The 22,503-nt window shown below is 48.6% G+C and overlaps 1 protein-coding gene across 1 annotated transcript in view; it reads left to right on the top strand.

The window, feature by feature from the left end:
- The window catches only part of iars1 (isoleucyl-tRNA synthetase 1), a 133,064-nt gene that overhangs the window by 95,883 nt on the left and 14,678 nt on the right, over positions 1–22,503 (top strand). Inside the window, exons 27-30 of the mRNA XM_052474583.1 lie at positions 4,160–4,334; positions 9,739–9,851; positions 17,069–17,164; positions 21,986–22,162. Of these exons, the coding sequence (XP_052330543.1) occupies positions 4,160–4,334; positions 9,739–9,851; positions 17,069–17,164; positions 21,986–22,162 (561 nt within the window). The remainder of the gene's footprint in view (positions 1–4,159; positions 4,335–9,738; positions 9,852–17,068; positions 17,165–21,985; positions 22,163–22,503) is intronic.

The following is a 22,503-nucleotide window of genomic DNA, read 5'->3' as shown; positions in this document are numbered from 1 at the left end:
CTTCAACACCCAGCCCTAACCCCAACCTGTCGTCCTTCAACACCCAGCCCTAACCCCAACCTGTCGTCCTTCAACACCCAGCCCTAACCCCAACCTGTCGTCCTTCAACACCCAGCCCTAACCCCAACCTGTCGTCCTTCAACACCCAGCCCTAACCCCAACCTGTCGTCCTTCAACACCCAGCCCTAACCCCAACCTGTCGTCCTTCAACACCCAGCCCTAACCCCAACCTGTCGTCCTTCAACACCCAGCCATAATCCCAACCTGTCGTCCTTCAACACCCAGCCCTAACCCCAACCTGTCGTCCTTCAACACCCAGCCCTAACCCCAACCTGTCGTCCTTCAACACCCAGCCCTAACCCCAACCTGTCGTCCTTCAACACCCAGCCCAAACCCCAACCTGTCGTCCTTCAACACCCAGCCCTAACCCCAACCTGTCGTCCTTCAACACCCAGCCCTAACCCCAACCTGTCGTCCTTCAACACCCAGCCCTAACCCCAACCTGTCGTCCTTCAACACCCAGCCCTAACCCCAACCTGTCGTCCTTCAACACCCAGCCCTAACCCCAACCTGTCGTCCTTCAACACCCAGCCCTAACCCCAACCTGTTGTCCTTCAACACCCAGCCCTAACCCCAACCTGTCGTCCTTCAACACCCAGCCCTAACCCCAACCTGTCGTCCTTCAACACCCAGCCCAAACCCCAACCTGTCGTCCTTCAACACCCAGCCCTAACAACCTGTCGTCCTTCAACACCCAGCCCCCCCAACCTGTCGTCCTTCAACACCCAGCCCTAACCCCAACCTGTCGTCCTTCAACACCCAGCCCTAACCCCAACCTGTCGTCCTTCAACACCCAGCCCTAACCCCAACCTGTCAGTCCTTCAACACCCAGCCCTAACCCCAACCTGTCGTCCTTCAACACCCAGCCCTAACCCCAACCTGTCGTCCTGCAACACCCAGCCCTAACCCCAACCTGTAGTCCTTCAACACCCAGCCCTAACCCCAACCTGTTGTCCTTCAACACCCAGCCCCTAACCCCAACCTGTCGTCCTTCAACACCCAGCCCTAACCCCAACCTGTTGTCCTTCAACACCCAGCCCTAACCCCAACCTGTTGTCCTTCAACACCCAGCCCTAACCCCAACCTGTTGTCCTTCAACACCCAGCCCTAACCCCAACCTGTCGTCCTTCAACACCCAGCCCTAACCCCAACCTGTCGTCCTTCAACACCCAGCCCTAACCCCAACCTGTGTATCGTCCTTCAACACCCAGCCCTAACCCCCAACCTGTCTGGTCCTTCAACACCCAGCCCTAACCCCAACCTGTCGTCCTTCAACACCCAGCCCTAACCCCAACCTGTCGTCCTTCAACACCCAGCCCTAACCCCAACCTGTCGTCCTTCAACACCCAGCCCTAACCCCAACCTGTCGTCCTTCAACACCCAGCCCTAACCCCAACCTGTCGTCCTTCAACACCCAGCCCTAACCCCAACCTGTCGTCCTTCAACACCCAGCCCTAACCCCAACCTGTCGTCCTTCAACACCCAGCCCTAACCCCAACCTGTCGACTGTCCTTCAACACCCAGCCCTAACCTGTGTTTCAACACCCAGCCCCAACCTGTCGTCCTTCAACACCCAGCCCCAACCTGTTGTCCTTCAACACCCAGCCCCAACCTGTCGTCCTTCAACACCCAGCCCTAACCCCAACCTGTGTATCTGTCCTTCAACACCCAGCCCCAACCTGTTGTCCTTCAATATCTGAGCCCTAACCTGTCAGTCCTTCAACACCCAGCCCCAACCTGTCGTCCTTCAACACCCAGCCCCAACCTGTTGTCCTTCAACACCCAGCCCCAACCTGTCGTCCTTCAACACCCAGCCCCAACCTGTCGTCCTTCAACACCCAGCCCCAACCTGTTGTCCTTCAACACCCAGCCCCAACCTGTCGTCCTTCAACACCCAGCCCCAACCTGTGGTTGTCCTTCAACACCCAGCCCCAACCTGTGTCCTTCAACACCCTAGCCCTAACCCCAACCTGTCGTCCTTCAACACCCAGCCCTAACCCCAACCTGTGGTCCTGCAACACCCAGCCCTAACCCCAACCTGTAGTCCTTCAACACCCAGCCCTAACCCCAACCTGTTGTCCTTCAACACCCAGCCCCTAACCCCAACCTGTCACCTTCAACACCCAGCCCTAACCCCAACCTGTTGTCCTTCAACACCCAGCCCTAACCCCAACCTGTTGTCCTTCAACACCCAGCCCTAACCCCAACCTGTTGTCCTTCAACACCCAGCCCTAACCCCAACCTGTCACCTTCAACACCCAGCCCTAACCCCAACCTGTGTCCTCAACACCCAGCCCTAACCCCAACCTGTCGTCCTTCAACACCCAGCCCTAACCCCAACCTGTCAGTCCTTCAACACCCAGCCCTAACCCCAACCTGTCGTCCTTCAACACCCAGCCCTAACCCCAACCTGTCGTCCTTCAACACCCAGCCCTAACCCCAACCTGGTTCCTTCAACACCCAGCCCTAACCCCAACCTGTCAGTCCTTCAACACCCAGCCCTAACCCCAACCTGTCGTCCTTCAACACCCAGCCCTAACCCCAACCTGTCGTCCTTCAACACCCAGCCCTAACCCCAACCTGTCAGTCCTTCAACACCCAGCCCTAACCCCAACCTGTTGTCCTTCAACACCCAGCCCTAACCTGGTTCCTTCAACACCCAGCCCCAACCTGTCACCTTCAACACCCAGCCCCAACCTGTTGTCCTTCAACACCCAGCCCCAACCTGTCGTCCTTCAACACCCAGCCCCAACCTGTCGTCCTTCAACACCCAGCCCTAACCCCAACCTGTCGTCCTTCAACACCCAGCCCCAACCTGTCGTCCTTCAATACCCAGCCCTAACCTGTCGTCCTTCAACACCCAGCCCCAACCTGTCGTCCTTCAACACCAGCAGCCCCAACCTGTCGTCCTTCAACACCCAGCCCCAACCTGTCGTCCTTCAACACCCAGCCCCAACCTGTGGTCCTTCAACACCCAGCCCCAACCTGTGGGTCCTTCAACACCCAGCCCCAACCTGTCGTCCTTCAATACCCAGCCCCAACCTGTCGTTTCAACACCCAGCCCCAACCTGTCGTCCTTCAACACCCATCCCCAACCTGTCGTCCTTCAACACCCAGCCCCAACCTGTTGTCCTTCAACACCCAGCCCTAACCCTACCCCAACCTGTTGTCCTTCAACACCCATCCCTAACCCTACCCCAACCCCAGCACCAGGCCAGACAGGATGTTGATAATAGAGACCAGGGTGATGTGGGGCGCTGGGCTGAAAGGATCAGCTCATCCCCTGGTGCCTGGCTGAGTCAGAGACATGGACACCACACACACACACACACACACACACACACACACACACACACACACACACACACACACACACACACACACGGTACACTACCTTTCACTTTTCTGGATCTTAGAGGGCACGAGCATGCATGAGATGTAATTCTCTCACACACACACACACACACACACACACACACACACACACACACACACACACACACACACACACACACACAGACACACAGAAGCATTTTGTGTTTCCACCGATCTGACGGTGTTGATTGTTGCCGGTAAAGAACAGAAGTGTGTTCTAGTCCTGGTTGTTGCTACCAGCAGTCACCACCACCTCCCTCCGTTGTGTATCTGATTCTAGTCCTGGCTGTTGCTACCAGCAGTCACCACCACCTCCCTCCGTTGTGTATCTGATTCTAGTCCTGGCTGTTGCTACCAGCAGTCACCACCACCTCCCTCCGTTGTGTATCTGAACAGACCGGTGGTTGATGACTTTGTTGTTCCGTCTGAGATGAAGATGAAGATGGAGATGCCACACCATGTGCTGTGACTGCTCTCATTTTATGAAGCACGTTTTATTAGACCTAAGATCCACAAAACACTGCGATGTTAGAGGAAACAACCGTTATCTTCATGTAGCGTTCAGGACGACCAGAGAGTCGCCGGTTCAAATCCCAAGGTCCAAGAACAAAAAATAATCTGGTGACGAAGCAAAATAGTATGTTGTGCTTTTTCTGTTTTTTTTGCGGGGGGGGGGGGGAGCAAGGCAGTAAACTCCTCTCTTCCCCTTTCTCTTTTCTCTCAGGAGTTGAATGTCCGCCAGTTGACCTTGTCCACGGACAAAGACAAGTACGGCATCAGCCTGCGGGCTGAACCGGACCACATGGTGCTGGGAAAGAGGCTGAAAGGAGCCTTCAAATCCATTACGGCGTCCATTAAAGAACTGAAGAGCGAACAGCTGGAGACCTTCCAGAAGACTGGTAGGAAGGGAGGGGAGGGGGGCAGGGGGACGTGGGAGGGGGAGGGGAAGAGGGAGAGGGGGAACGGGGGCAGGGAACGGGGGGAGGGGGACGACTTTGGGGAGGGGAAGAGGGAGAGGGGAACGGGGGCAGGGGATTAACTGGGGGATGACGGGAGGAGGGATGAAGGGGAAGACTGCGGGGGGCAAGGGGACAGGGGGAAACGGGGGCAGGGGAACGGGGGGAGGGGGACGCGGGAGGGGCAGGGGAACGGGGGGAACGGGGGAACAAAAAAATGAGGGGGGGGAAACTAGTATGTTGTGCTTTCTGTTTGGGGGGCAGGGGGGAGGGAATGTCCGCAGGGGACGGACAAAGGGAGGGGGACTGCGGGGAACCACCACAGGGGGAGGGGAGGGGGAGGGGAGAGGGGGGGAACGGGGCAGGGGAGCGGGGGCAGGGGGAACAGGGACAGGGAAGGAACTCAGGGGGAACTGACGGGGGCAGTGGAACGGAGGGGACTGAGGAGTGGGAACGGGGGCAGGGGAACTGTCCGGGTTAAATGTACCTCTGATTGGAACACATCTCACCCCTCCTAAATCCCACAGCACTCTTGAGGTCAAAAACCTTTTTTCTGTACCTGCGTAGAAGGTTGGACGGTCCTCTGATTGCAGCCCAGTAAAACACCTTTTTTTAGTACTGACCAGAGTACTATATAGAGGTTCTCCTGTTGCATGGTGGGAGGTGTTAATAACCGTGGTCCACTTGGGATAGTAATCCCTTTACACACACACTGAACCCTACACACACACACACACATTGAACCCTACACACACACACACACACACACACACACACATTGAACCCTACACACACACACACACACACACACTGAACCCTACACACACACACACTGAACCCTACACACACACTGAACCCTACACACACACACACTGAACCTACACACACACACACACTGAAACCTACACACACACACACTGAACCCTACACACACACACACTGAACCCTACACACACACACACTGAACCCTACACACACACACACACACACACACTGGACCCTACACACACACTGAACCCTACACACACACTGAACCCTACACACACACTGAACCCTACACACACACACTGAACCCTACACACACACACACACACACACACTGAACCCTACACACACACACACTGAACCCTACACACACACACACTGAACCCTACACACACACATACTGAACCCTACACACACACACTGAACCCTACACACACACACACTGAACCCTACACACACACACACTGAACCCTACACACACACACACACTGAACCCTACACACACACACACTGAACCCTACACACACACACACTGAACCCTACACACACACACACTGAACCCTACACACACACACACTGAACCCTACACACACACACTGAACCCTACACACACACACTGAACCCTACACACACACACACTGAACCCTACACACACACACACTGAACCCTACACACACACACACACTGAACCCTACACACACACACACTGAACCCTACACACACACTGAACCCTACACACACTGAACCCTACACACACACTGAACCCTACACACACACTGAACCCTACACACACACACACTGAACCCTACCCACACACACACACTGAACCCTACACACACACATACTGAACCCTACACACACACACACTGAACCCTACACACACACTGAACCCTACACACACACACTGAAACCTACACACACACACACTGAACCCTACACACACACACTGAACCCTACACACACACATACTGAACCCTACACACACACACACTGAACCCTACACACACACACACACTGAACCCTGAACCCTACACACACACACTGAACCCTACACACACACACACTGAACCCTACACACTGAACCCTACACACACACACACTGAACCCTACACACACACACACTGAACCCTACACACACACACTGAACCCTACACACACACACACACACACACTGAACCCTACACACACACTGAACCCTACACACACACTGAACCCTACACACACACACACTGAACCCTACACACACACACACACACACCCACAACCCTACACTGAACCCACACACACACTGACACACACACACACACACACACACACACACACACACTGAACCCTACACACATACACTGAACCACACACACACACACACACACTGAACCCTACACGCACACACACACACATACTGAACCCTACACACACACACACACACTGAACCCTACACCCTACACACACACACATACACTGAACCCTACATACACACACACACTGAACCCTACACACACACACACACACACACACACACACACACTGAACCCTACATACACACACACACTGAACCCTACACACACACACACTGAACCCTACACACACACTGAACCCTACACACACACACACACACACACACACACACACACACACACATACACTGAACCACACACTCACAAACACACTGAACCCTACACACACACTGAACCCTACACGCACACACACACACATACTGAACCCTACACACACACACACACTGAACCCTACACCCTACACACACACACATACTGAACCCTACACACACACACACACACTGAACCCTACACCACACACACACACACATACACTGAACCCTACACACACACACACACACACACACACACACACACACACACACACACTGAACCCTACACACACACACACTGAACCCTACACGCACACACACACACATACTGAACCCTACACACACACATACACTGAACCCTACACACACACACACACACACACACACACACACTGAACCCTACACACACACACACACACTGAACCCTACACACACACACACACACACACACACACACACACACACACCCTGAACCCTACATGCACACACACTAAATCCTACACACGCACACACTGAACCCTACACACACACTGAACCCTACACACACACACTGAACCCTACACACACACACACACACACACTGAACCCTACACACACACACTGAACCCTACACACACACTGAACCCTACACGCACACACACACACATACTGAACCCTACACACACACACACACACACTGAACCCTACACCCTACACACACACACACACTGAACCCTACACACACACACACACACACACACACACACACACACACACACACTGAACCCTACACACACACTGAACCCTACACACACACACACTGAACCCTACACACACACACACACACACACTGAACCCTACACACACACACACACTGAACCCTACATGCACACACACTGAACCCTACACACACACACACACACACACACACACACACACACACTGAACCCTACATGCACACACACTGAACCCTACACACACACACACACTAAATCCTACACACGCACACACTGAACCCTACACACACACTGAACCCTACACACACACACACACTGAACCCACACACACACACACACACACACACACTGAACCCTACACACACACACACACACTAAATCCTACACACGCACACACTGAACCCTACACACACACTGAACCCTACACACACACTGAACCCTACACACACACACACTGAACCCTACACACACACACACACACACACACACTGAACCCTACACACACACACACACACGGAACCCTACACGCACACACACACACACTGAACCCTACATGCACACACACACACTGAACCCTGCACACACACACACACACACTGAACCCTACACACACACACACACACACACACACACACACACACACACACACACACACACACACACACACACACACACACACACACACTGAACACCCTAAGACTTAAAAACAACAAAATGAATCTAAGCATGTATATCTGTGATTAGTGTGTGTGTTGTGTTCGTCTTGTAATAGTCTGTAACTAGAAACCAGAGTTTTCCCTGGTCTCAACATGGTCAGAACCAGAGTTTTCCCTGGTCTCAACATGGTCAGAACAACCTCCTGGGTCTCCTGAGTCTGAGGTTGTAAATTCCCGGTAACTTTCCCAGGTTTTCCAGAAATACTGGTTGGAAGATTCATGGATTTTCTGCTCATTCCCAGCTGATTCCAGGACTCTTCCAACTGGGATTTCTGGGAAGTGTGTGTGTGTGTGTGTGTGTGTGTGTGTGTGTGTGTGTGTGTGTGTGTGTGTCCACACAGTGTGTGTGTTAACTGACTGTGTGTGTGTTGTTAACTGACTGACTGATTGACTGATGACTGTGATTGATTAACTGTGATGATTAACTGTGATGATTGATTAACTGTGTTGATGTGTTGATGTTTACTGTGATTGTTGTGTGTGATTGATTGTTAACTGTTGATTAACTGTGATTGTTAACTGACACTGATTGGTTCCTGATTGATACATTTGATTAACTGACTGACTGATTGATTGATTGATTGATTGATTAACTGATTGATTAACTGATTGATTGATTAACTGATTGATTGATTTACTGACCGATTGATTGATTGATTGATTGATTAACTGACTGATTGATTAACTGACTGATTGATTGACTGATTGATTGACTGACTGATTGATTGATTGATTAACTGACTGATTGATTAACTGACTGATTGATTGATTAACTGATTGATTGATTGATTGACTGACTGATTGATTGATTGACTGATTGATTGATTAACTGATTGATTGATTGATTAACTGATTGATTGATTTACTGATTGATTGATTAACTGACTGATTGATTGATTGATTGATTGATTAACTGACTGATTGATTGACTGATTGATTGATTTACTGACTGATTGATTGATTGACTGACTGATTGATTGATTAACTGACTGATTGATTAACTGATTGATTGATTGACTGACTGATTGATTTACTGATTGATTGATTTACTGACTGATTGATTGATTTACTGATTGATTGATTAACTGACTGATTGATTGATTTACTGACTGATTGATTGATTAACTGACTGATTGATTGACTGATTGATTGATTTACTGATTGATTGATTGACTGATTGATTGATTGACTGACTGATTGATTGATTAACTGACTGATTGATTGATTAACTGATTGATTGATTTACTGACTGATTGATTAACTGATTGATTGATTGACTGACTGATTGATTTACTGATTGATTGATTGATTGACTGATTGATTTACTGATTGATTGATTTACTGACTGATTGATTGATTGATTGACTGACTGATTGATTGACTGACTGATTTACTGATTGATTGATTGATTGATTGATTAACTGATTGATTAACTGATTGATTGATTTACTGACTGATTGACTGATTTACTGACTGATTGACTGATTTACTGACTGATTGACTGATTTACTGACTGATTGATTGACTGCGTTTCCCTCCAGGCTCCATCGTGGTGGACGGTCAGGAGCTTCATGAGGAAGACCTGAGGTTGATGTACAGCTTCAACCAGACCTCAGGGTCAGCGACGCAGTACGAGGCCCATTCTGACTCACAGGTACACACACACACACACACACACACACACACACACACACACACACACACACACAGCTTCAACCAGACCTCAGGGTCAGCGACGCAGTACGAGGCCCATTCTGACTCACAGGTACACACACACACACACACACACACACACACACACACACACACAGCTTCAACCAGACGTCTGGGTCAGCGACGCAGTACGAGGCCCATTCTGACTCACAGGTGTGTACCATGCAGTGGAGGCTGGCGGGAGGGGAGAGAGAGACATTCGGGAGGATGTGCTCATTTGGGACGGCTGGAATAAACGAAACAATATCAAACGCTTGCAAATGTTTTAAAACAAATCGTCGATTTGAGCATTCAAACGTGACATGATAAAATAACGACTGTATTACAATATATATATATATATATATATGTCACTGGTGTATTCCTAGGAACTCTCAGTGCTTAGAGTACAGTCATATATCTTCCTGTTCCTTCTGTCTCTATGCACCGTGTCTCATGTAGACGGGTGTTAATGTGCTTGTATTTAGTCATTTCATGCCTTAGTAGCAGCCAGCAGCCACCAGTCAGCGTGTCTCAACTCCCCCAGAGGCACATCTCTCTAATCAGTGTTCCCCCAACCATATAGCACAGCTGCTGTCTGTCTGTCTGCTGTAGAGGGCTCTGAGATGCTGTCTCTGTCTGTCTGTCTGCTGTAGAGGGCTCTGAGATGCTGTCTCTGTCTGTCTGTCTGTCTGTCTGTCTGTCTGTCTGTCTGTCTGCTGTAGACGGCTCTGAGATGCTGTCTCTGTCTGTCTGTCTGTCTGTCTGCTGTAGAGGGCTCTGAGATGCTGTCTGCCTGTCTGCTGTAGAGTGCTCTGAGATGCTGTCTGTCTGTCTGTCTGCTGTCTGCTGTAGAGGGCTCTGAGATGCTGTCTGTCTGTCTGTCTGTCTGTCTGCTGTAGAGGGCTCTGAGATGCTGTCTGTCTGCTGTAGAGGGCTGTGAGATGCTGTCTGTCTGCTGTAGAGGGCTGTGAGATGCTGTCTGTCTGCTGTAGAGGGCTCCGAGATGCTGTCTGTCTGTCTGTCTGTCTGCTGTAGAGGGCTGTGAGATGCTGTCTGCTGTCTGCTGTAGAGGGCTCTGAGATGCTGTCTGTCTGTCTGTCTGTCTGTCTGTCTGCTGTAGAGGGCTGTGAGATGCTGTCTGTCTGTCTGTCTGCTGTAGAGGGCTGTGAGATGCTGTCTGTCTGCTGTAGAGGGCTCTGAGATGCTGTCTGTCTGTCTGTCTGCTGTAGAGGGCTCTGAGATGCTGTCTGTCTGTCTGTCTGTCTGCTGTAGAGGGCTGTGAGATGCTGTCTGTCTGCTGTAGAGGGCTCTGAGATGCTGTCTGTGTCCGCTGTAGAGGGCTCTGAGATGCTGTCTGTCTGCTGTAGAGGGCTCTGAGATGCTGTCTGTCTGTCTGTCTGCTGTAGAGGGCTCTGAGATGCTGTCTGTCTGCCGTAGAGGGCTCTGAGATGCTGTCTGTCTGCCGTAGAGGGCTCTGAGATGCTGTCTGTCTGCCGTAGAGGGCTCTGAGATGCTGTCTGTCTGTCTGCTGTAGAGGGCTCTGAGATGCTGTCTGTCTGCTGTAGAGGGCTCTGAGATGCTGTCTGTCTGCTGTAGAGGGCTCTGAGATGCTGTCTGTCTAACTGTCTGCTCCAGTAAAATACATTCTGATGCTGTTAATTTATATAGTAATTCATATTACAGTTATACTGTTACACACCACTCTGTTAAACTGTTATACACCACTCTGTTACACACCACTCTGTTATACTGTTATACACCACTCTGTTATACTGTTATACACCACTCTGTTATACTGTTATACACCACTCTGTTATACTGTTATACACCACTCTGTTATACTGTTATACACCACTCTGTTATACTGTTATACACCACTCTGTTATACTGTTATACACCACTCTGTTATACTGTTATACACCACTCTGTTATACTGTTATACACCACTCTGTTATACTGTTATACACCACTCTGTTATACTGTTATACACCACTCTGTTATACTGTTATACACCACTCTGGTAGACTGTTATACACCACTCTGGTAGACTGTTATACACCACTCTGGTAGACTGTTATACACCACTCTGGTAGACTGTTATACACCACTCTGGTAGACTGTTATACACCACTCTGGTAGACTGTTATACACCACTCTGGTAGACTGTTATACACCACTCTGGTAGACTGTTATACAACACTCTGTTATACACCACTCTGGTAGACTGTTATACACCACTCAGTTATACTGTTACACACCACTCTGTTATACACCACTCTGGTAGACTGTTATACACCACTCTGTTATACACCACTCTGGTAGACTGTTATACACCACTCTGGTAGACTGTTATACACCACTCTGGTAGACTGTTATACACCACTCTGGTAGACTGTTATACACCACTCTGGTAGACTGTTATACACCACTCTGGTAGACTGTTATACAACACTCTGTTATACACCACTCTGGTAGACTGTTATACACCACTCATTTATACTGTTACACACCAGTCTGTTATACACCACTCTGGTAGACTGTTATATACCACTCTGGTAGACTGTTATATACCACTCTGGTAGACTGTTATACACCACTCTGGTAGACTGTTATACACCACTCTGGTAGACTGTTATACACCACTCTGGTAGACTGTTATACACCACTCTGGTAGACTGTTACACACCACTCTGTTATACACCACTCTTGTAGACTGTTATACACCACTCTGGTAGACTGTTATACACCACTCTGGTAGACTGTTATACACCACTCTGGTAGACTGTTATACACCACTCTGGTAGACTGTTATACAACACTCTGGTAGACTGTTATACAACACTCTGGTAGACTGTTATACACCACTCTGGTAGACTGTTATACACCACTCTGGTAGACTGTTATACAACACTCTGTTATACACCACTCTGGTAGACTGTTATACAACACTCTGTTATACACCACTCTGGTAGACTGTTATACACCACTCATTTATACTGTTACACACCACTCTGTTATACACCACTCTTGTAGACTGTTATACACCACTCTGGTAGACTGTTATATACCACTCTGGTAGACTGTTATACACCACTCTGGTAGACTGTTATACACCACTCTGGTAGACTGTTATACACCACTCTGGTAGACTGTTATACACCACTCTGGTAGACTGTTATACACCACTCTGGTAGACTGTTATACACCACTCTGGTAGACTGTTATACAACACTCTGTTATACACCACTCTGGTAGACTGTTATACACCACTCTGTTATACTGTTACACACCACTCTGTTATACACCACTCTGGTAGACTGTTATACACCACTCTGGTAGACTGTTATACACCACTCTGGTAGACTGTTATACACCACTCTGGTAGATTGTTATACAACACTCTGTTAGACTGTTATACACCACTCTGGTAGACAGTTATACACCACTCTGGTAGACTGTTATACAACACTCAGTTATACTGTTACACACCACTCTGTTATACACCACTCTGGTAGACTGTTATACACCACTCTGGTAGACTGTTATACAACACTCTGTTATACACCACTCTGGTAGACTGTTATACACCACTCTGGTAGACTGTTATACACCACTCTGGTAGACTGTTATACACCACTCTGGTAGACTGTTATACACCACTCTGGTAGACTGTTATACACCACTCTGGTAGACTGTTATACACCACTCTGGTAGACTGTTATACAACACTCTGTTATACACCACTCTGGTAGACTGTTATACAACACTCTGGTAGACTGTTATACACCACTCTGGTAGACTGTTATACACCACTCTGGTAGACTGTTATACACCACTCTGGTAGACTGTTATACACCACTCTGGTAGACTGTTATACACCACTCTGGTAGACTGTTATACACCACTCTGGTAGACAGTTATACACCACTCTGGTAGACTGTTATACACCACTCTGGTAGACTGTTATACACCACTCTGTTATACACCACTCTGGTAGACTGTTATACACCACTCTGGTAGACTGTTATACACCACTCTGGTAGACTGTTATACAACACTCTGTTATACACCACTCTGGTAGACTGTTATACACCACTCTGGTAGACTGTTATTTATACTGTTATACACCACTCTGTTATATACACCATACACCACTCTGTTATACACCACTCTTGTAGACTGTTATACACCACTCTGGTAGACTGTTATACACCACTCTGGTAGACTGTTATATACCACTCTGGTAGACTGTTATACACCACTCTGGTAGACTGTTATACACCACTCTGGTAGACTGTTATACACCACTCTGGTAGACTGTTACACACCACTCTGTTATACACCACTCTTGTAGACTGTTATACACCACTCTGGTAGACTGTTATATACCACTCTGGTAGACTGTTATACACCACTCTGGTAGACTGTTATACACCACTCTGGTAGACTGTTATACACCACTCTGGTAGACTGTTATACACCACTCTGGTAGACTGTTATACACCACTCTGGTAGACTGTTATACAACACTCTGGTAGACTGTTATACAACACTCTGGTAGACTGTTATACACCACTCTGGTAGACTGTTATACACCACTCTGGTAGACTGTTATACAACACTCTGTTATACACCACTCTGGTAGACTGTTATACACCACTCATTTATACTGTTACACACCACTCTGTTATACACCACTCTTGTAGACTGTTATACACCACTCTGGTAGACTGTTATATACCACTCTGGTAGACTGTTATACACCACTCTGGTAGACTGTTATACACCACTCTGGTAGACTGTTATACACCACTCTGGTAGACTGTTATACACCACTCTGGTAGACTGTTATACACCACTCTGGTAGACTGTTATACACCACTCTGGTAGACTGTTATACACCACTCTGGTAGACTGTTATACACCACTCTGGTAGACTGTTATACACCACTCTGGTAGACTGTTATACACCACTCTGGTAGACTGTTATACACCACTCTGGTAGACTGTTATACAACACTCTGGTAGACTGTTATACAACACTCTGTTATACACCACTCTGGTAGACTGTTATACACCACTCTGTTATACAACACTCTGTTATACACCACTCTGGTAGACTGTTATACAACACTCTGGTAGACTGTTATACCATACTCTGGTAGACTGTTATACAACACTCTGTTATACACCACTCTGGTAGACTGTTATACACCACTCTGGTAGACTGTTATACACCACTCTGGTAGACTGTTATACACCACTCTGGTAGACTGTTATACACCACTCTGGTAGACTGTTATACACCACTCTGGTAGACTGTTATACACCACTCTGGTAGACTGTTATACACCACTCTGTTATACAACACTCTGTTATACACCACTCTGGTAGACTGTTATACAACACTCTGTTATACACCACTCTGTTATACACCACTCTGGTAGACTGTTATACAACACTCTGTTATACACCACTCTGGTAGACTGTTATACACCACTCTGGTAGACTGTTATACACCACTCTGGTAGACTGTTATACAACACTCTGGTAGACTGTTATACAACACTCTGTTATACACCACTCTGTTATACACCACTCTGGTAGACTGTTATACAACACTCTGGTAGACTGTTATACACCACTCTGGTAGACTGTTATACACCACTCTGTTATACAACACTCTGTTATACACCACTCTGGTAGACTGTTATACACCACTCTGTTATACAACACTCTGGTAGACTGTTATACAACACTCTGTTATACACCACTCTGGTAGACTGTTATACACCACTCTGGTAGACTGTTATACACCACTCTGGTAGACTGTTATACACCACTCTGGTAGACTGTTATACACCACTCTGGTAGACTGTTATACAACACTCTGGTAGACTGTTATACAACACTCTGGTAGACTGTTATACACCACTCTGGTAGACTGTTATACACCACTCTGGTAGACTGTTATACAACACTCTGGTAGACTGTTATACAACACTCTGGTAGACTGTTATACAACACTCTGTTATACACCACTCTGGTAGACTGTTATACACCACTCTGGTAGACTGTTATACAACACTCTGGTAGACTGTTATACACCACTCTGGTAGACTGTTATACACCACTCTGGTAGACTGTTATACACCACTCTGGTAGACTGTTATACACCACTCTGGTAGACTGTTATACACCACTCTGGTAGACTGTTATACACCACTCTGGTAGACTGTTATACACCACTCTGGTAGACTGTTATACAACACTCTGGTAGACTGTTATACAACACTCTGTTATACACCACTCTGGTAGACTGTTATACACCACTCTGGTAGACTGTTATACAACACTCTGGTAGACTGTTATACAACACTCTGTTATACACCACTCTGGTAGACTGTTACACACCACTCTGTTATACACCACTCTGGTAGACTGTTATACACCACTCTGGTAGACTGTTATACAACACTCTGGTAGACTGTTATACACCACTCTGGTAGACTGTTATACACCACTCTGGTAGACTGTTATACACCACTCTGGTAGACTGTTATACACCACTCTGGTAGACGGTTATACACCACTCTGGTAGACTGTTATACAACACTCTGTTATACACCACTCTGGTAGACTGTTACACACCACTCTGTTATACACCACTCTTGTAGACTGTTATACACCACTCTGGTAGACTGTTATATACCACTCTGGTAGACTGTTATACACCACTCTGGTAGACTGTTATACACCACTCTGGTAGACTGTTATACACCACTCTGGTAGACTGTTATACACCACTCTGGTAGACTGTTATACACCACTCTGGTAGACTGTTATACACCACTCTGGTAGACTGTTATACAACACTCTGTTATACACCACTCTGGTAGACTGTTATACACCACTCTGGTAGACTGTTATACAACACAGAGATTATACCGATTTTTATTTTCTAATTTTGTCTGTCATAGTTGAAGTGAAAATTACAGGCCTCCCATCTTTTTAAGTGGGAGAACTTGCACAATTGGTGGCTGACTAAATACTTTTTTTGCCCCACTGTGTGTGTGTATATATATATATATATATATATATATATATATATATATATATATATAATGTGTGTGTATATATAGCAATATATATGTGTGTGTTGGTATCATTCTTCAGGTGCTGGTGCTGTTAGACGTCACTCCAGACCAGTCCATGCTGGATGAGGGTGTGGCTCGTGAGGTCATCAACCGCATCCAGAAACTACGCAAAAAGGTAAAACACGCTGTGATACTTTTTAAACGTGTTCAACATGAGTACTTCCTGCCACATGGGGACTTGGAACCTCCCAGGTGGCTCTCCCTCCCTGGCACCTCCCTGGTATTCCCAGGTGTCTCTCCCTCCCTGGCACCTCCCTGGTATTCCCAGGTGTCTCTCCCTCCCTGGCACCTCCCTGGTATTCCCAGGTGTCTCTCCCTCCCTGGTATTCCCAGGTGTCTCTCCCTCCCTGGTATTCCCAGGTGTCTCTCCCTCCCCTGGTATTCCCAGCTGTCTCTCCCTCCCCTGGTATTCCCAGGTGTCTCCCCCTCCCCTGGTATTCCCAGGTGTCTCTCCCTCCCCTGGTATTCCCAGGTGTCTCTCCCTCCCCTAGTATTCCCAGGTGTCTCTCCCTCCCCTGGTATTCCCAGGTGTCTCTCCCTCCCCTGGTATTCCCAGGTGTCTCCCTCCCCTGGTATTTCCAGGTGTCTCTCCCTCCTGGTATTCCCAGGTGTCTCCCCCCCCTGGTATTCCCAGGTGTCTCCCCCCCCTGGTATTCCCAGGTGTCTCCCCCTCCCTGGTATTCCCAGGTGTCTCCCCTCCCTGGTATTCCCAGGTGTCTCCCCCCCCTGGTATTCCCAGGTGTCTCTCCCTCCCTGGCACCTCCCTGGTATTCCCAGGTGTCTCTCCCTCCCCCTGGTATTCCCAGGTGTCTCCCCTCCCCTGGTATTCCCATGTGTCTCCCCCTCCCCTGGTATTCCCATGTGTCTCCCCCCCCTGGTATTCCCAGGTGTCTCCCCTCCCCTGGTATTCCCAGGTGTCTCCCCCCCCTGGTATTCCCAGGTGTCTCCCCCTCCCCTGGTGTTCCCAGGTGTCTCTCCCCTCCCCTGGTATTCCCAGGTGTCTCTCCCCTCCCCTGGTATTCCCAGGTGTCTCCCTCCCCTGGTATTCCCAGGTGTCTCTCCCCTCCCCTGGTATTCCCAGGTGTCTCCCTCCCCTGGTATTCCCAGGTGTCTCTCCCTCCCCTGGTATTCCCAGGTGTCTCCCTCCCCTGGTATTCCCAGGTGTCTCCCTCCCCTGGTATTCCCAGGTGTCTCCCCTCCCCTGGTATTCCCAGGTGTCTCCCCCCCCTGGTATTCCCAGGTGTCTCCCCCCCTGGTATTCCCAGCTGTCTCTCCCTCCCCTGGTATTCCCAGGTGTCTCCCCCTCCCCTGGTATTCCCAGGTGTCTCTCCCTCCCCTGGTATTCCCAGGTGTCTCTCCCTCCCCTGGTATTCCCAGGTGTCTCTCCCTCCCCTGGTATTCCCAGGTGTCTCTCCCTCCCCTGGTATTCCCAGGTGTCTCTCCCTCCCCTGGTATTCCCAGGTGTCTCCCCCTCCCCTGGTATTCCCAGGTGTCTCCCCCTCCCCTGGTATTCCCAGGTGTCTCTTCCTCCCTGGTTTCCCCAGGCTTCTCTCTCTCCCTTTCCCCCTCTCTCTCTTTCTCTCTCCTCTCATGTTGAAATATTTCCACTCCTGAATTCTAGCAGCGTTGAGAACCAGCTTCTCCCGTGCCATAATATTCAGGCTTTAATGTAAGCTTCATCCCCGACTACAGAGGTCTGTTTCAGAAACACTGACTTTGAAATGGGGAAAGTAAAGCGGGATTATCTTAGACTTGTTTTCTTAATAAACAAACATTTTTCCATCGGTCCCTGGATTCGACTGAGCTGAACTTGTGTGTGTGTGTGTGTGTGTGTGTGTGTGTGTGTGTGTGTGTGTGTGTCTGTGTGTTGCCTTGGCTCTCAGCCAGGGTAAATTCTACTGTTATTTAAAACTGAAATCTTTAGGAATTTTCCACCCCAGGGAATTAATTGAGTAGCAGTAACTAAGGGTCTCAGTGGGTTAAGAGGACGGGGGGAGGGCCGAGGGAGGACCGGGAGGGAAGGAGAGGTCATAGTCTCAGGGTTCGGATTTGGCAACACACACACACACACATTGTAACACAAATAATTTTTCTCCTTATCGACGTTGCTACTCTAGCTTCCACGGTTCACTGCCTGAAAATACCCCAAAAGGCTATAACGTCCTTCCTCTCTGATGTCAGTTACTGAATCTCTGTGTGTATTTTCTACCCTTGAAGCCAGCCTGTAAAGGCCTGTAATTGGGCCTCTGTAGATTAAGGAGAGATCAATGTGCTCTCTTCCATGTTTAAAGTCCCCTGCGTGGTTCTGGTATCGGTTCCCGACGGACATATTCGCTTATACATGGATTTGTGGACACCGTAGATCGAAACGGCTTTCGTTGAGCCGGTAGCCTTGGTTCTCATGGACTCATGAGTGTGTCTCTGACACCAATCTCGGAGCTCGGGATGGCCTTCCTGCTGCAACTTATCCAGAATGCTACATGTGGTCGAGTGCTGCTAAGAAAGACCTAGTTAAGCTGCAGCTGGTCCAGAACAGAGAGCCACGTTTTGCTTTTCATTGTAATCAGAGGGCTCATATATAAATACTATGCCTGACAGTCTCCCTTGGCTAAGAGTTGAGGAGAGACTGACTACATCACTTCTTCTTTATATAAGAAACATTAATGTGTCAAAAATCCCAAATTGTTTACATAGTCAACTTACACACCAACTCTGACACACACACACTTATCCCACCAGACATGCCACCAGGGTTCTTTACAAATCAAATCAAATGTATTTATATTGCCCTTCGTACATCAGCTGATATCTCAAAGTGCTGTACAGAAACCCAGCCTAATAAAACCCCCAAAAAGCAAGCAATGCAGGTGTAGAAGCACGGTGGCTCGGAAAAACTCCCTAGAAAGGCCAAAACCTAGGAAGAAACCTAGAGAGGAACCAGGCTATGTGGGGTGGCCAGTCCTCTTCTGGCAGTGCCAGTCCCCAAATACAGTATTATATAGAGCCCTTATTGCATGGAAGTATTTTCTCATATCGCTCAAATAAACAGTAAACCTGTTGTTTTTTTTATCCGATAAAGCAACATCTCACAACGCCTCTCCCCTGTTGGACCTATATAGTTTATGTGTATGTATTGATATGTGGACTACGTGTGCCTTTAAATAAAAATGTATGTAGTTCTGTCCTTGAGCTGTTCTTGTCTATTGATGTTCTGTATTATGTCATTGTGTGTTCTGTGTTCTGTGTGGAACCCCAGGAAGAGTAGCTGCTGCTTTTGCAACTGCTTAATGGGGGATCATAATAAAATACCACAAAATACCCTCCCTACATTCAGGCTATGCTCAAACCCTATACCCCAACTCGAGCACTCTGTTCTGCCTCCTCTGGTCTCTTGGTCCTCCCACCACCCTGGTAGGGCAGTTCCTGCTCAGCCCAATCCAAGCTCTTCTCTTGGTCCTCCCACCACTATGGAAGGGCAGTTCCTGCTCAGCCCAATCCAAGCTCTTCTCTGTCCTGGCACCCCCAATGGTGGCAAAGTTCCTGATGCTAGGACAGCAGAGTCCCTGTCCAACTTCCCACCACTAGGAAGCAGAGTCAGTCCATCTTCCCTGATGCTAGGACAGCAGAGTCCCTGTCCATCTTCTCTGATGCTAGGACAGCAGAGTCCCCATCTTCCCCTGATGCTAGGACAGCAGAGTCCCTGTCCATCTTCCCACTGATGCTAGGACAGCAGAGTCCTGTCCATCTTCCCCCTGATGCTAGGACATCAGAGTCCCTGCCCATCTTCCCCCTGATGCTAGGACAGCAGAGTCCCTGTCCATCTTCCCCTGAAGCTAGGGCAGCAGAGTCCCTGTCCATCTTCCCCTGATGCTAGGACAGCAGAGTCCCTGTCCAACTTCCCCTGAAGCTAGGACAGCAGAGTCCCTGTCCATCTTCCCCTGAAGCTAGGACAGCAGAGTCCCTGTCCATCTTCCCCTGAAGCTAGGACAGCAGAGTCCCTGTCCAACTTCCCCTGAAGCTAGGACAGCAGAGTCCCTGTCCATCTTCCCCTGAAGCTAGGACAGCAGAGTCCCTGTCCAACTTCCCCCTGAAGCTAGGACAGCAGAGTCCCTGTCCATCTTCCCCTGAAGCTAGGACAGCAGAGTCCCTGTCCATCTTCCCCCTGAAGCTAGGACAGCAGAGTCCCTGTCCAACTTCCCCCTGAAGCTAGGACAGCAGAGTCCCTGTCCATCTTCCCCTGAAGCTAGGACAGCAGAGTCCCTGTCCATCTTCCCCTGAAGCTAGGACAGCAGAGTCCCTGTCCATCTTCCCCCTGAAGCTAGGACAGCAGAGTCCCTGTCCATCTTCCCCCTGAAGCTAGGACAGCAGAGTCCCTGTCCATCTTCCCCCTGAAGCTAGGACAGCAGAGTCTCTGCCCATCTTCCCCCTGAAGCTAGGACAGCAGAGTCCCTGTCCATCTTCCCCCTGAAGCTAGGACAGCAGAGTCTCTGCCCATCTTTTAAAAAAAACACCTGAAACCCTCTTCAAAGAGCATCTTAAATAAATGTATCAATAATATATACTGTTTATGAAGGTCACTTAGTTCCGTCTGATGAGATTAGAGAGCAGTATATTCATTTTTACCTGAACGACAAGGTGATTCAGTAATCCTATAGATTCCCTTTCCTTACCCTTATTGGGTCACCTGGTGCCCTCAGATGAGATCACAGTATACCAGGGTTGAGCTCCATTCCATTTCAATTCAGAAAGTAAACCAAATTCAACATTTTCCCCCATTTGAAAATCTCTGAAGATAATTGCAATGTCAATGTACTTCCTGAATTGAAATGGAATTGGCTCCGACCTATATGAGCCGGCAGGAGATTACCTGGACAGTGTGGTCAGGGTCCTAGGCTCTGTTTGATCTTATTCTGTGTGTGTGTTTACCTGTCTACAGGGTCACCTGGTGCCGTCTGATGAGATCACAGTGTACTACAGCTGTGAGCCGGCAGGAGATTACCTGGACAGTGTGATCCAGGCCCACACAGACTTCATCCTTGCAACCACCAAGGCACCACTCAAGACCTACCCCGTCCCCAAGGACTCCGGCGTCATCGTGCAGGAGAAAACACAGGTCTGTTGGGTTGACATTAAACACCACATTGTTAGACAGAACGTAAAGTGCTTTCAATTCCTCCGTGTGCGTTGGGTTAAAGCAAACAAACATATATATATATATTAATATAATTAAAAACTCCTGTTCCTAAATATGAATGGTTTTCATGTTTCTCCCTCTGTGGTGGTATCTGTGGTGGTATCTGTGGTTGTTGGTGGTGTCTGTGGTGGTGCCTGTGGTTTTGTCTGTTGTGGTGTCTGTGGTTGTATCTGTGGTTGTTGGTTGTGTCTGTGGTTGTATCTGTGGTTGTTGGTTGTGTCTGTGGTTGTCTGTGGTGGTGTCTGTGGTGGTGTCTGTGG

Source organism: Oncorhynchus keta, chromosome 21, assembly GCF_023373465.1.
Source record: "Oncorhynchus keta strain PuntledgeMale-10-30-2019 chromosome 21, Oket_V2, whole genome shotgun sequence".
In the NCBI taxonomy this organism is placed as follows: domain Eukaryota; kingdom Metazoa; phylum Chordata; class Actinopteri; order Salmoniformes; family Salmonidae; genus Oncorhynchus; species Oncorhynchus keta.
Note: the sequence above shows the minus strand (reverse complement) of the source record. Positions and strands in the feature narration are given on the sequence as shown.